Below are 16,921 nucleotides of genomic sequence, written 5' to 3'. Positions count from 1 at the left end.
GCATTCAGAAATCGCTTGGGGACCAGATGGGGGGGATCAAAATGTGGTCCGTCCTAGGCTAGCTCGGGCAAGGTGTGGTGTGTGTGTGGACAATCAAACATGGTTTGGATCAGGTGTGGACAATCAAGCATCCTCCCACCTACTACTGCTCTGGACCCTGGAAAAACAAGCCTTACCCCTTGTGATACTGCTCTGGCCCCACACCAAGAAATTTTAAAATAAAATAAAATTCAACGTTATCTTCACTAGCCTTCTAAGAGATCATAACCAATACTTATGGGTCCAGCTAGGAGTCTGCAGGAAGGACCTCAAGACAAGCAAGAATGAGATGTTCTTTGTGTGACAGAAACAGAAAAGGTATAATGATCAGTCAAATTTAGGATTTTTTCAGTTTGTCTTCTTATATTTCCTCCTCCTTTTTTGGGGGGTGTCATACCCGGCAATGCTCAGGGGTTACTCCTGGCTCTACGCTCAGAAATTGCTCCTGGAAGGCTCGGGGGACCATATGGGATGCTGGGATTTGAACCACTGTCCTTCTGCATGCAAGGCAAATGTCTTACCTCCATGCTATCTCTCTGGCCCCCCCTTCCTAATCTTCCTTGATGAGTTAGAGCAGTGGTCGGCAACCTTTTCTTTCCAACTGAGCCAAATCTCACCAAAACCACGATTGAAATTTATTTTGAGAGCCACACAGAGGCTAGGAGCAGAGTCCTGACTCCTGGAGCTGCCGCCCCGGCACACAGAAGAGCCAAATTAAAAGTGAAAAGAGCCACATGTGGCTCGCAAGCCACAGGCTGCCAACCACTGGGTTAAAATAACAAAACTTTAAAGGCTGGAAAAAAACGTTTTGTTTATTTATCTAATGTTTTGGGGTGGGGTCACACCCAGAGGTGCTCAGGCTCTGTACTTAGGAATCATTCTTGTCAGGCTCAGGACCATATGTGATTCTGGATAAGGTGTGGACAATCAAACATCCTCCCACTACACTACTGCTCTGGACCCTGGAAAAACAATGTTTTAAAAAAAAGGTCTAGATTGGAGGGGTCAGAGAGATAGCAGTGTAGGGAGTTTGCTTGCTTTCCATGTGGCAGACCCAGGACTGATCTGGGTTCGATTCCTGACATCCCATACAATCCCCTGAGCCTGCCAGAATTGATTTCTGAGTGCAGGAGTAACCCCCTGAGCACAGGGTGTGGCCCCAAAACAAAACAAAAACAAACAAAAGTCTTGTTTGGGTCAGAGGGATAGTATTGGTAGAGTGCTTGCCTTGCACATAGCCTAACCTGGTTAAATCTGTGGGAATTATGCTCCTAAGTCTACCAAGAATGATTCTTGGATGCAGAGCCAAATGTAATTCCTGAGCACAGACAAGTGTGGCCCAGAAACTAAAATAAGGTCTTGGTTACTACTGGCCATCCCCCTTAACTATGGACTGGAGTCCACAGTTCCGCCTACACAAATATTCTGTGCAGTGTCAGGTCTTGTCAAAATTTCCAAGAGCCAAAGTTCTGGCTTATAATTATAAGAAAGGATATAACTTTCTTTTCAATTACAAAAAGAAAAGTACAAGGAGAGGGGAAAAATACTGAGGATGACAATAATGAAATCTCAGAGGTTTTAAAAGTAGCTTATTGATAATAAACTACTCCAGGCCTAAGTGTCCTCTTCTAACTGGTATCAAATTCAGGGATCTTGTCAAACCAATTTGTCCAGATTCCAGGCCCTTTCTGAAAGAGAAAAACTTGAATTTTATCTGTTTAGTAACTTTTTTTTTTTTTTTTTTTTTTTTTTTTTTTTTTTTTGGTTTTTGGGCCACACCCGTTTGACGCTCAGGGGTTACTCCTGGCTATGTGCTCAGAAATCGCCCCTGGCTTGGGGGGGACCATATGGGACGCCGGGGGATCGAACCGCGGTCCTTCCTTGGCTAGCGCTTGCAAGGCAGACACCTTACCTCCAGCGCCACCTACCCGGCCCCTGTTTAGTAACTTTTTAAAATTAAGTTTTTGTTTGTAATGGCAAACAAAAACCAAGAAACTTTCATCATAACATCCAAATAAAACCTAACACTGAAGACCTTACAATAAATAAAAACAACTCAATGAATATTAGAGCAAATTTTAAGATTATTCCTATATGTTATTATGATTTTAGGATGGGAGATGTAGTTTTATAATGACAGGAAGTACAGAAGACAAAGACTAACAAATTGACCACAAAAAAATGAAAACATTAAAAACGAAAGATATCATAAATCATGTCAAAACACAAACAAAAATACTTGCATGGGCCTGGAGAGATAGCACAGCGGCGTTTGCCTTCAAGCAGCCGATCCAGGACCAAAGGTGGTTGTTTCGAATCCCAGTGTCCCATATGGTCCCCGTGCCTGCCAGGAGCTATTTCTGAGCGGACAGCCAGGAGTGACCCCTGAGCACCGCCGGGTGTGGCCCCCCGAAAAAACTTGCAAAACAAAAACCTTAAAGTATTAAATTTCAAATGTTTTGTAAATTTGGCAATGAATTGAGAAAATGCAAATCATAATAAAATGAATCCTTAATGAAAATAAGCCATGAACATTAAAACAAGTTGTCACTGGAATGGCTATAAAAATTTTATTATTATACTGGTGCTACCAAGGCCTATTTCTGGCTCATTGCTCAGGACTGGCTTCTGGTTGGTACTGCTGCAGGTGTTGGGAATTGGGGAGTGGGGGTTGACCACAAACACCTTACCTCCTATACTTTCTCTCAGCTCCATGAACCACTACTAATGTACAGTACAAGTGAGAATATGGGGTAACAAATGGCTAAGATGGAAGAGTAAATCAATATAAGCTTGATCTCACTAGTTAACCAAGTTAAGTATTCATAACCTATATCCAAGAATTGGTTAAGACGGGGAATCTCCAGGCAAGTGCCTGATATGCCCCTATTCAAACTAATAAATGTTAACAAGTTCAACTACTAAACACAAGGCAAATATGCTAATATAACAAGCTCAATTATTAAATGACATTGTTCTAAATGTCTCAGTCATAGGCCTGATTTTTATAGAAGCCTATGATTTCTGTATTTAACAGATGAGAAAACAGGCATACAGAGGGTGAAAAACTTATTAAAAGAAACACAAAGCAGGCCTGGACAGTACAGCAGGTAGGGTGCTTGCCATCCATGTAGTAGACCCAAGTTCGTTTTCCCCATAATCCAATATGGTCCCCGAGTCTGCCAGGGATGATTCCTGAGAGGGGAGAGGAGGGAGGGAGAGAGGGAGGAGGAGGAGGAGAGGGAGAGAAGAAGGGGGAAGGGGTAGGGGAAGAAGAGACAGAGACAGAGACAAAGCTGCACTAAGTTGCAAGATATAAGGGGCTAGGAGCCAAAGAATAAAAATCAAAGAAATGGATTTTACAATTAGTTTCCTAAAGGAACCAGTCCAGAATGTTTCCAGAAAAGAACCAGTTCCAGAAAGAACCTAGTCCTTGACTGATTTTGACAGAGATACTGATTTGGAATTCCAACTGTTAATTTGTTTTAAATAGTAGCCATAGGAAACTAATGCTATAACACATGAAGGCATAATACATTAATATTGTATTAAATATTAATATATTAATATCCCTATATATACAATAAGTCAAGATATTTCTAGAAATGCCCTTTCTAAACTGAAATTTATTATTATTATTTGGGTTTTTGGGTCCCACCTGGCAGTGCTCAGGAGCTACTGCTGGCTCTGCCCTCAGAAGTCGCTCCTAGGAGGCTCGGGGGAACCATATGGGATGCCAGTATTTAAACTGGGGCTCATCCTGTGTTGGCCGCATCCAAGACAAACGTTTGCCTTACAGCTGTGCTATCACTCTGGCCCCTTATTATTTTTGTTTTGGAGCCATTCTGAGGTGCTTGGGGTACATGTTATGCTGGGATCAAACCTGATCTCTCACATGAACCGCCAGCAGTGGGAGTTTCCATTCTTTGGGCTACCTTTTAGGGCCCTAACTAAAACATAGGCTACCCACTTCTTTTTTATTCTAAGGTGTTACTAGCCAAGTGCATAGGTGTTAGTCCCAGTGGTGCTCAGGGGCTCCTATGGGTCTTGAACGAAGTCCTTCTGCTTGTAAAACACACACTCCTCCCTTTGATCCCACTTACTGATCCAGGCCATCCATTCACTTCTGATTAAAATGAGAAGTGGGGAGCAGTACTAGTTATAAAGAATTAAGTACAGTCCTGCATTGTTAAATAGGAGACATATTCCGAGAGATTTCTCAGAATCCATGTTTCATCCCCAAACATCAATGTTTTGTGAAAGTAACATTAGCTGATTTTATAATGCTTATGGGCCCTAAAGAACAAAACAAGGGCCAGAGCAGTGGTGCAAGCAGTAGGGCACTTGCCTTGAAAGCGCTAACCTAAGACAAGCCAGGAGCGATTTCTGAGTGCATAGCCAAGAGTAAACCGTGAGCGTCACCGGGTGTGGTCCAAAAAAGCAAAAAAATACTCCCCAAATTAGATCAAGTATAATAAATTTAAATGTTGCTAAGAAGGGTGGTAAGCTTGAGAATAAGAGACTGCTGCCAAAATAAAATCCTATTCTATCACTAGCAGTAACAATTTGGAGACCATTACAAGCATCAGGTGGGTCTGATGTTAGTCAAAAACATTGTTATGGGGCCGGTGAGGTGGCACTAGAGGTAAGGTGTCTGCCTTGGGAGCGCTAGCCAAAGAAGGACCTCGGTTTGATCCCCCGGCGTCCCATATGGTCCCCCCAAGCCAGGGGCAATTTCTGAGCGCTTACCCAGGAGTAACCCCTGAGCATCAAACGGGTGTGGCCCGAAAAAAAAAAAAACACATTGTTATGCCTGGTATGACAATTAGCATATTGCATATATAATTTCTTTTTCTCTATACTGATTTTTTGAATCAGTAGGAATGTGTCTATCATAGCACAATTAAGCCTGTCAAAAATATCTTGTGGGAGCTGGAGAGATAACTCAAAGGACTGGAGTAATGCTTTCCATGCAGACTTGGGTTTGGTCCTTGGCACTGCATGGTGCCCAGCGCAGAGCTGGGAATAGCCTAAGTTCTGAATATGGCCCAAGTTCTCCTCTGCCAAATGTATTGCTCTAAGACTTGCCATTCTCACTTGATAAGTACAATATATTGGGTAGGAGAAATAACTCAGAGCTAGTACTCATACTTTTGTTTTGGGACCACTCCAGGCACTATTCAAAGCTTATTCCTGTCACTGCACTCAGGGATCACTAATGGCAAGCTCTGGAGACCATATGGGGGTGGGTGGAGGACAATTGAACCCAGGAAAAGTCCTACCCATTGTACTATCACTCTGGTTCCAAGTGTGCAGTACTTTGTATGTAGTAAGCCTGGAACTTGCCTTGCATACAGCCAATCTGGATTTGATCTCTAATCCTGCATTTGATTCCAAGTTCTACCTTAAGTGACCCTGAGCAGCCAGGAAAAAAACCCTAAATACTACTGGGTGTTGTCCACCCAGTTGTCCAGAAGAAAAAATTAGAACTACAGTATAAAATGTAATTTCTTTTCTTATTTTTTTTGGGTGGGGGGTCACACTGGCAGCACTAGGGCTACTTTTGCCTCTGCGCTCCAAAATCTCTCCTGGCAGGCACGATGGACCTTATAGGATGCTGGGATTCGAACCACTGTCTGTCCTGGATCAGCTGTGTGCAAGGCAAATGCTCTACTGCTATGCTCTCTCCAGCCCTGAAATGTAAATTTCTTTTTTATTTTTGGGTCACACCCGGCCCTGCTAAGGGGTTACTCCTGGCTCTGTGCTCAGAAATCACCCCTGCTGGCTTGGGAGACCATATGGGGATGGCAAGATTTGAACCACCATCCATCCTGGATCGGCTGCTTGCAAGGCAAACGCCCTACCACTGTGCTATCTCTCTGGCCCCAAAATGTAATTTTTTTTTTTGGTTTTTGGGTCACTCCTGGCTCTATGCTCAGAAATCACTCCTGGCAGGCTCAGGGGACCATATGGGATTCGAACCACTGACCTTATGATTACAAAACAAACACCCTACACCTCCATGCTCTCTCTCCAGACCCTCCCAAAATGTAATTTTTATACATATCAAGAACCCCCCAAATTCATGCTTTCTAGTGGCCCCAAATGAACCTACAATATCTTATCTATATTATATGCTTATATAGGTAGTCTTTGCCTTTCTGTAATATGCTTTTTCATATTTCCTAAGATGTTTTTCACTGAATGGAATAAACCCAGAGGAAACTTGCCTTTGTTACAAAAGGCAAGAAGAAAAATAGTATTCAGTGTCTCAAGTGAGTCATCCCAGGGAATCACACTCAGCACCAAATCAAAGGATTTGTTTTTGGGGGGCCAGAGTGATAGTACAGCGGGTAGGGTGTTTGCCTTGCACGCAGCCGCCCTGGGTTCAGTTCCCAGCATCCCATATGGTCCCCAAAACTGCCAGGAGTAATTTCTGAGAGCAGACCAAGAGGTAACCTCTTGAGTGTGGCCCAAATTTAAAAATAATTGTTTTGTTTTTGTCTTTGGGGGCACACAAATAACGTGATGTTATTCAGGCTACCATGCAGAATGAGCAATTGGAACTCAGATGACCAACATACAAAGGTTGCACTCAACTATTTGTTCTAATGGCCAGAGGTTTAAACTGTCTGTGCCTTTCAATTCTTTCTTGGTGACTCTTTTTGGGGGAGGGGACACACTTGGCAGTGTTCAATAGTTACTTACTCCTTCTACTCACTTTTTTTTTTTTGTGGTTTTTGGGTCACACCCGGCAGTGCTCAGGGGTTATTCCTGGCTCCAGGCTCAGAAATTGCTCCTGGCAGGCACGGGGGACCATATGGGGCGCCGGGATTCGAACCGATGACCTCCTGCATGAAAGGCAAACGCCTTACCTTCATGCTATCTCTCCGGCCCCTCTACTCACTTCTGGCAAGGCTTGGGGACCCATATGGGGTGCTGGGGAAATAAACCCAGGTCAGCTACATGCAAGGTATGTGTCTTTTTCATTGCACTCTCTAGCGGACCTAGCCTCATTTCAATTTGTATACCCACTATCAAGATGCATTCTAAAGTATTAGAGGCTGAAGAGTCAAAAACTATATATATATATATATATATATATATATATATATACACACACACATATATATATATTTATTTTTGGTTGTTTTTTTGGACCACATCTGGTGGCACTTAGGGATTACTTCTGGCTGTCAAAAATCACTATCAAGATGCATTCTAAAGTATTAGAGGCTGAAGAGTCAAAAACTATATATATATATATATATATATATATATATATATATACACACACACACATATATAAATATATATATATATTTATTTTTGGTTGTTTTTTTGGACCACATCTGGTGGCACTTAGGGATTACTTCTGGCTGTCAAAAATCACTCCTGGCAGGCTCAAGGGACCATATGGGATGCTGGGGATTGAACCAGGGTCCGTCCTGGGTCGGTAGTGTGCAAAGTAAACACCCTACCGCTGTGCTATCATGCTGGCCCTGTAATTTTATTAACTTAAATTAGATGTTATTTTTATCTACCATTGACAGTGTGGAGTAGGGCATGTTTACTCAATGAAATGGGCGGGCAAGTCAAGTAAACTGGGGGTGGGGAGTGGCCCAAGGAGATGGAACAGGTTCTAGTACATGCCATGTATTAAATTTCTAGCACTACATGGTCCTCTCAGCATCCCCAGGAGTGACCCGCAAACCAAATCAAACCAACAAATCAATCATGATATTCTAAAACTTCCATGTAAACTGGTATTTTGAACTTTGACATGGAAGACCTAGGTGATGTTAGTGGCCTCTGTTCTTTGTTTTGGGGTCACACCTGGCAGTGCTCAGGGGTTACTTCTGGCTCTCTGGGATTTGAATCACCATCCTTGCATGCAAGGCAAATACGATACCTCCATGCTATCTCTCCAGCCCCTGGTTCATTATGTTGATAAGGGGACAGGAGACAGTAAAAGGCCGAAGCATATGCTTTAAAGTAGATCGGATACCTAGCACTCTATCCCCACACTAACATGAGTACTAAGTGACTCCTGAGCACTTCCAGGTGTACAACACACCACCATCATCAGTCACCCCTTTAAGGTGTTATCTTACTGTGTTAATGAAAACTGCACTGTAAGCATATGATCCTATTTTATTTTATACATGAACCTAAATGTTCCTGTCTTGAAGGGTTGTATATTTGGCATGATTTGGTCAACACATTTGGGACTTAAGATAAAACCTCTTCACTACACTATTACACCCACCCTCACCTCCTGCCCAAATTCTACCTTTTTAGGAGTTTTTATAAATATGGAGATTACTTCCAGGAATCTGTGTGGGTGTTTCAACTATATACTCAGATAAAAAACAGTCTAATCAGATAAAGGAATATAAAACTATTTATTGACCACTGTTTACCAGTATTTACAATAAAGTAAACAATATACAGTTGGTTAACATTTTGATTACTATAAAGTTATTCTTTTTCCTGGCTTTTGCTGAACCAGTAAACCAAATACTGAAAAGATTGAGCCTACATATAAGAACAAACGAGGGCAAAGAAAAAACACAGGTCAAAAGTTTAGACAAGTATGTCCATCCATTTACCAACATCGAAACCAGTAGGTTTCTAAGAATAAAGTTTTTAGAAGTGTAATAGGGTTTTCAATGTTAAAAAAAAAACAACAAACAAACAAACCTATTTGTAAAGGAATGGCTCATAAAAGAAAACAATTAACTGTCTACTAAGTCTTGCTTGCTTAATAAAACAGGGATTTATTTAGTTTGCTCATTTGGGCAGAGAGGAAATTTTCCCAAGTTTAGGCCCTTCAAAACAATGAAATCCTAGAGACATGCATTTATTCATGATTGTAATATGTTGTTGCAATGTTGTTTGGTTAATGTTCGTAAAAGAAACAAAACCATTTACATATGTATCTTATGTATACAGACCCGCACAAAAAAATGAAAAAAACTCAAATGAACAACAACAAAAATCCAGATGGCCCTTAGGCAATGTATGAGTTAAACACAAATCCACAATGAATAATGACTATGGTAATTTCCCCCAATAATTAGTAAAGCTGTTCTCTAATGCAGAGAAAATAATACACCATGGCATCAATGTTCTTTTCTGATAAAGGAAGCAACTACAGAAAGCTTTATTTGTTCAAAGTAACCAGTGCTATTAGATGCAAACAAAAAACAAAACCCCAAAATACACACACAAAAACCTCCCAACCCCCCCAAACTACTTTAAAATGAACATATCAAACTTGATTTCCATTAGAACGTAGTCATTTCTTCACACTAGTAGATCAAAACCAAAACCCAAATTTTTATATATATATGTATATATATAAATATATATAAAAAGCAATGCGTACAATTATTGAGCTTCGTCTTCAGGACAAGAATGCCAAGTTAGTCTCTCTTCGTAAAAAGCAATTACAATTTGAGGACACTTCATATTTGCCTCTTTTGCCAGCACCAAGTCTGCCTCATCTGAATCCTTCCTGTTATGAGGGAGGAAAAAAATTAAATTGAAAAACTTTTTTATCATTTTATCTTTTTATTTATTGGTTGACTGGTTGGTTTTTGGACTCAGAAATCGCCCCTGGCAGGCTGGGGGACCATATGGGATGGGATGCTGGGAATCGAACTGGGTCCCTCCCGGGTTGGCCGCTATCTCTCCGGCCCCATTATTTTATCAACTGTGAAACATTCACCATTTTTTGGGGGGAGCTGGGGGTTGGAGGTGTATGCTCCTGGCTCTATGCTCAGGAATCACTCCTGGTGGACTCAGGAACCATATGTGATGCTGGTATCGAACCCCTGTCAGTTGCATGCAAGGAAAACACTCTACCCGCTGTACTATCGCTCCACCCTGGAACATTTGAAAAGATCCTAATAAATAAAAAGAATCCTAATAGTACCAAGAGATGGTTATATGGCCAGTGGCCATATGTACCCAAGCACTGCTTGGTGTGGTTCCCTTCCCCAAACTAACAAATCGTAACAGCAGATAGGGCACTTGCCTTGTACTGCTAACCAAGCTAACCCAAGTACTACCAGGTATAATTCCTGAGTGCAGCAGAGCTAAGATTATCACTGGGTATGGCCCCTTTCCAAAAACAAAAACCTTTTTTTCTCTTTTGGGCTACACCTGATAGTGCTCAGGGGTTACTACTGGCTCTGCACTCAGAGACTGCTCCTGGATCAGGGAACACATGGGATGCTGGGGATTGAACCTGCATGTATCATGGATCAGCTGTGTGCAAGGCAAGCGCCCTACTCCTGTGTACCAGTCTGGCCCCTCCAAAAGAACCTTTTTTTTGGCCACACCCGATTGACGCTCAGGGGTTACTCCTGGCTGGGGGGACAGAGGACGGACCATATGGGATGCCAGGGGATCGAACCACATCTGTCCTAGGCTAGTGCTTGCAAGGCAGACACCTTACCTCTAGCGACACCACTCTGGCCCCGGAAATAAACACCTCGTGATGGGCTTGCCATTATCTAATCCTGCAAAAACCTTATTCCCACTCTCACCTTCCCCCAAGAAAAAAGCTAAGACTTCTTAAATCATAATTAATCGTACTAGGCTGGAGTAGGTAGGGCCAGTATGTGGCCGACCCTGGTATCCCAATGGTCCTTCCAGGAGCAACCCCTGGCCACTGCCAGGTGTGACTTCTGATAGGCTCCAGGGACCAGATGGGATGCTGGGATTCAAACCACCATCCTTCTGCATGCAAGGCAAACTCCCCATACCTCCATGCTATCTCTCTGGCCCCCTCCCAATATTAATTTTACCCATTTATGATTAGCCCCTAAACACTGCTAGGCATGCTCCTATATCAACAAGTAAAAATATAATGATCACCAGCACTTACCATTTCATGAGAAACATCAGTTCCCCACTACTGTCTGTGGCACCAATTATTCTTTCAGGATCCAGACCTCTGGCAAAGCCTCTTGGTTTGTCAGCCTGTTTAAAAGAGGTTAAATGATTACATATATAAATACTTTCACACATTTTCCCATGGCATACAGTAGTGAAAATATTAGCTAAGAATAATTTCCAATTTGTTTCATGACATATACTTTTCTTGGTCTTTCGGTGGTGCCAGCAGGGGGTGTGGCGTGCCGATGACAATGAATTCGTGTGTGCAAAGTTCGCACTCAAGTCTTTTGAGTAATCTCACTGACTACAATGAGTGGAGAAATAGTGCAGGGATCAAGTCGCTTGCCTTGCAGGCAGGTCAACTTAAGTTTGACCATCAGCACACCCTGGTTTCCTGAGCATGAGGCTGGAGTAGGTCCCAAATACTGCAGGTTGTAGTAAGCAAAGGCCCCATAATGAAAAACAAAAAAAAACAAGACAAGACCAAACATACTGTGATCTTCATTAATCTTGCCAGCAGAAAACAAAACACAAAAAGATGTTTTATGTGATAAAATATGTAATATACAATATTCTAGATCATAAAACAACTCTTGATCCAAAATAATGGCAGTAGAGCCAGGAGACAGTACAGTGGTTATAATGCATGTCTAGCACACGCACCATCTGGGTTTGATTCCTGGCACCACATGGTTCCCAGAGCACTGCCAGATGGTGGCCTAGATATCCTGGCATTACAGGAACGGAGCAGCATGGCATCCTCAGGCCCTTGTATTCTCCGGGCCTCCTGAGCACAGCTTGAGTGAAAAACAAACAAACAAACAAACAAAAACAGAACAAAACAAAACAAAAAACTGGGAACACAGAAGAAACACCAAGCTTTTCATTTTTACATTTTTTTGTTTTGGGAGCCACACCTGGCAGTGTGCAGAGATTACTCTAGCAGGCTTGGGGAACCATATGAAATGCCAGGGATAGAATTCATGTTGGCCAGGTGCAAAAAAGATAAATGCCCTACCTGCTGTGCTATCGCTTTGGTCTCAACCTTTTAAAAATTTAAATCTTATATTTTTTGGTTTTGGGGAAACATATGGTAAGACCCAGGGCTTATTTCTGGCTTTGTGTCAAGAATCACGAGTCGCAGTGCTTGAGGGACAATAGGGATTGAACCTAGGTTGGCTGCAAGCAAGGCAAACTCCCTATCCACTAAGCTATCGCTCCAGCATCTAAATCCTTTTACTTTTGAATGCTATTCACTAAAGAAAAATTCTATTTACTACTAAAATTACTTCCACAGACAACTCAAACTACAGTATCTACAGAAGAAGAAAACCAGAATTGTGAATTTGAAACAGAAATAACTGGTATTATAATCAATTTGAACTACAAACCAACAGTAGAGTAAAGGACCCTGAGATCCCTTAGTTGAGTTGAGGTCTAGATCTTGCATTTATCCACAGCCCTTTTCGGGAGAAAACTTCAGTACCCTCCCAATCCCAAAATCTACTGTGAAGGAAATAAAAATGGTTTCCTCAATGCTCATGTAGGGCAGTGCGCCTCAAATAGTGGGGTGACCCCCCCCCCACCTCAGCAAACACTGTCATAACAAGCTAAGCCCCATGTTTATGTCTCTGTTACTATGTTACTGTGCTGCTTCAAACCCCGCTTCAAAAAGCTATGCCTTGCAAAACGTGCTCATTGTAGCAATTAATCCAGACATCACCTCTGATTAAAAAAATCAGCTCAAATTATTTTATATATTTTAGTCTTGCAGGTTAAAGTTTTTTTTTTTTTAAATAAAGATGCTATTTACGGTCGCGGGAGGCGCGAAAAATATTTTTTTCTTCCTAGGGGGGCATGACAGAAAATAATTGAGAAGCACTGATGTAGAGAAACTTGCTGAGTAGATCTCTCACTGCCCCTTTTTGTGAGCAATCCATGATTTTGGATCATATGTATGTAACTACCAAACATAATAGCGGGCCCGGAGAGATAGCACAGCGGCATTTGCCTTGCAAGCAGCCGATCCAGGACCAAAGGTGGTTGGTTCGAATCCCGGTGTCCCATATGGTCCCCCGTGCCTGCCAGGAGCTATTTCTGAGCAGACAGCCAGGAGTAACCCCTGAGCACCGCCGGGTGTGGCCCAAAAACAAAACAAAACAAAAAACCAAACATAATAGCAAGTGAATGCAGGAATAGAGCTGTTTTATGCTAAAGCAAAAAAAAAAAAAAATCAAAATGCCACCATTCTCCATTGATTTTCACAAAAATATGTATGTAATCACCTTTTGTTTTGGCGGAGATACAACAGAGCTCAGGGGATCCTTGTGCCTGGGGCTTTGGAATCTTTCAAACACAAAGCATACACCTACAGCTCTTCTGAGCTATCTTTGCAGCCCAGTTATTATTATTATTACTTTTTTTGGTTTTTGGGCCACACCCGGCGGTGCTCAGGGGTTACTCCTGGCAGGCACGGGGGACCATATTGGATACCGGGATTCGAACCAACCACCTTTGGTCCTGGATCGGCTGCTTGCAAGGCAAACGCCGCTGTGCTATCTCTGGGCCCACCAGTTGTTATTCTTTTTTTTTTTTTTTTTTTTTGGTTTTTGGGTCACACCCGGCGATGCTCAGGGGTTACTCCTGGCTATCTGCTCAGAAATAGCTCCTGGCAGGCACGGGCGACCATATGGGACACCGGGATTCGAACCAACCACCTTTGGTCCTGGATCGGCTGCTTGCAAGGCAAACGCCGCTGTGCTATCTCTCCGGGCCCACCAGTTGTTATTCTTAAAAAGATTTTTCGACTTTTAGACTACACTCAGGACCTCACATACAAGCATGCATTTCAACTCTTAATCAGATGTTTTTGTATTTCCATTTTTATTATAATTTGCTTAATTCATATAGTCCATTTTTTATAAACACTAAGTTCCTTGGACTCCTGAAAATAATTTTCTAGTGTTAAGAGGCTTTAAACCCAGGGCCAGTGCGATAGCACAGTGGTAGGGCGTTTGCCTAGCATGCAGCTGAACCAGGATGAACAGTGGTTCGAATCCCAGCATCTCATTTGGTCCCCCGCCCCCGTATCTGCCAGGAGCAATTTCTGAGTGCTGCTGGATATGGCCCATAAATAAAACCTCCGCAAACAAACAAAAAAACAAAAAACAAAAGAAGTTTAAAACCAAAAAGTTTGTGCACGTTATCAAGTAATCCTCTCTCCGAACCACATTTCCATTTTTACACCCTGAAATCACACTCCAATTTTTTACTGTGTAGCTTTGGGTTGGGCCCACCTGAGATTCAGGTTCACAAACCATCTGTCTCAGATATCTCGAAGTTCACAAACCATCTGTCTCAGATATCTCGAAGTACATAAAATGCAAGTTTAGGACACTCAAGGATTGCGGCCATCTATCATTCAAGAGCTTTGGTTAAGTATGGTTTTCAGCTTCATGATTTTTTTGGTTGCATGCAGTGGTGCTCAGGGTTCACTCCTAAACTGCACTGAAAAACCAAACCTGGCCGGCTTTGGGAACCTTACAGGATGCCAGGAGACATAACCCAGGTCGGCTATGTGCAAGGCAAGCACCCTACCCACTGTACTCTTTCTCCTGCCCCAAATACCAAGTAGCTCAACAGTGTTACATTTTGTTTTGTCTGCTAAATACTGTAACCAAGTTTGTAATCTGTTTCTCATCTGTAAAATTAGAGGTAATTTTTCTAATAAATGCCACCAAGACTTAATTGGCTACTTATAATATGTTGACATAAAGTTCGAATGATCAAATTTCAAATTAATAAATCATATTTTAATATTTAGTTCCCAAGTGGCGTGCTAGACCAGTAGGCAAAGCTAGCGTATGTTTTCAGTTAGAGGTAGAAACCCAAAGAAACATCAGTGAAGCAAAGACTGGATCAAACAAAGTATAAGGGCCAAGGATCAAGGACATATTAATTTTGCCCCCCCCCCCCAACTCTGGGAATGGAATTGTAGTCCTTGGGACCCCTAAGCAATGCTTTGCCCCCCCCATATATAACAAATACTTAAAAATGTATGTAGAGGTACTAGTTTTGAATCAGAAATCATCCAAGGATGAAATCAAATCTATTAATCTGTCCAAAGTGAATACTAGCCCAGAAATGTAGGTTTTAAAAAGCCTAATCTTTTTGTTCTATTAAACTGGGGGTGGGTGTAGGCTTTTATAGGCTAAGATGAATAACTTAAGCCATCAACCTTTTACAAAAAGCCATTCTGTTGGGCATTATTTTATACTTACAGCATCTCTTTTCTTCTTTGATTTGCTATCATCAGATTCACTGTCAGATAAAGATTTTCTTTTTGTACCATCTTTCTCTTTACCAGCTTTTTGGGAATTAAGAAATGCTTCAATCAACTCTGGACAATCTAAATTTTCTTCAGGTTCCCAAGTATTGTCAGCACTGTGTTCAGTTAAAAAAAAGTGTATTCAGTTAAACATTGTTCATCACTGTGATCCAAATCCATTTAATATGTATCTGGGGGTAAAGAGGAAAAGGCAAGCCTTCCATATTGCAGCTACTATTTCTTCCTTACCTCCCAAGGCTCAGTTTTTGAACCGTAGAGCGTCTACAAATAGACAATATGTCACCTTTGAGGGGAGCGGGGCCCACACCTGGCAACGCTCTGGTATTACCCCTTGCTTTGCTTCAGAAATCATTCCTGGCAGGCTCAGGAGACCATATCGGATGCCAGGGATTGAACCCGGGTCCGTCCCGGACTGGCTGCGAGCAAGGCAAATGCCTTACCAGTATGTTATCACTCCAGCCCCAATTTGTCATATTTACCTTCAAATTTAACTGAACCAGATTTGAACAGAATTATCATTCCCCCCCCCCCAGCTTAACAAAAAAAGTACACTTCCCATCTCAAATTACATCATTCCCATGGATGGAGATTCCTATGCAGGTTTCTGTTTTGTGCCATACTATACTGGCAATGCTCAGGAGTTACTGTGGGCAGTGTTCAGCAGGACCATATGAGATGCCAGAGATTGAACCTGGCTTGGCCACATGCAAAGCAAGTGCTCTACCTATTTGTTGTCCTACAGCTCTGGCCCTCCCTCCCATAGGCTTTAAAATACAATTGTGAAGGAGCTACTCAAATTTGAAAGATGATGCAGAGGGCTGTGTGTGTGTGTGTGTGGGGGGGGAGGGCACACCCTTGGATGATGCTCAGGGGTTATTCTTGTCTATATACTCAGAAATTGCTCCTGGCTTGAGGGACCTTATGGGACGCTGGGGGATCCAACCATGGTCTGTCCTGGGTCAGCCACATGCTAGTAGCCTCCATCTACTGTTATTTCCTTACACCCATCAATACTACTCATATGTACCAGTGACCTTAAAACATGAAAAAAGTTCCTTTAATGGAAGTAGAGGATAGGGCCCGGAGAGATAGCACAGCGGCGTTTGCCTTGCAAGCAGCCGATCCAGGACCAAAGGTGGTTGGTTCCAATCCCGGTGTCCCATATGGTCCCACGTGCCTGCCAGGAGCTATTTCTGAGCAGACAGCCAGGTGTAACTCCTGAGCATCACCAGGTGTGGCCCCAAAACAAAACAAAACAACAACAACAAAAAAGTAGTAGAGGATAGTTTTAATTTATCATAGAATTTCAGAAGAAAAAATTATCTACCACATCAAGCTAATTTTTACTTTTTACCAAATGGCCAAACATATTTTTAACAGCTCAGATGGACTGGAACAATAGTGGAGAGTACGCTTGCCTTGCTTGTGGTTGGTTGGAGTTCAATTCTGGCACTCCATTTAGTCTCCCCAAAAGCTCCACTCGGAGTAAGTCCGAGTGCTGAGCCAGGAGTCCGGAATGTTGCCAGTTGTGCCCCCCCAACAAACAAAAACAAAGACTATCACCAACCCTTATATTTTTGGATATCGTAGGAAACTTCCTAGTGTGAAACTAGCAAATTATGAGTA

General features: G+C 42.3%; 1 protein-coding gene across 1 annotated transcript in view; it reads right to left on the bottom strand.

Annotated features, from left to right (window-relative positions):
• Window positions 1-9,051: 9,051 nt before the first annotated feature.
• Window positions 9,052-16,921, bottom strand: part of CBX3 (chromobox 3) — an 82,945-nt gene continuing 75,075 nt past the window's right edge. The window contains exons 4-6 of the mRNA XM_049782010.1: window positions 15,228-15,390; window positions 10,937-11,031; window positions 9,052-9,559 (exon numbers count right to left, since the gene is read on the bottom strand). Coding sequence (XP_049637967.1) covers window positions 9,433-9,559; window positions 10,937-11,031; window positions 15,228-15,390 — 385 coding nt within the window. The 3' untranslated portion in view covers window positions 9,052-9,432. The remainder of the gene's footprint in view (window positions 9,560-10,936; window positions 11,032-15,227; window positions 15,391-16,921) is intronic.

Source organism: Suncus etruscus, chromosome 10 (assembly GCF_024139225.1).
Source record: "Suncus etruscus isolate mSunEtr1 chromosome 10, mSunEtr1.pri.cur, whole genome shotgun sequence".
Taxonomy (NCBI): domain Eukaryota; kingdom Metazoa; phylum Chordata; class Mammalia; order Eulipotyphla; family Soricidae; genus Suncus; species Suncus etruscus.
This window is presented reverse-complemented; position numbering and strand designations above follow the sequence as displayed.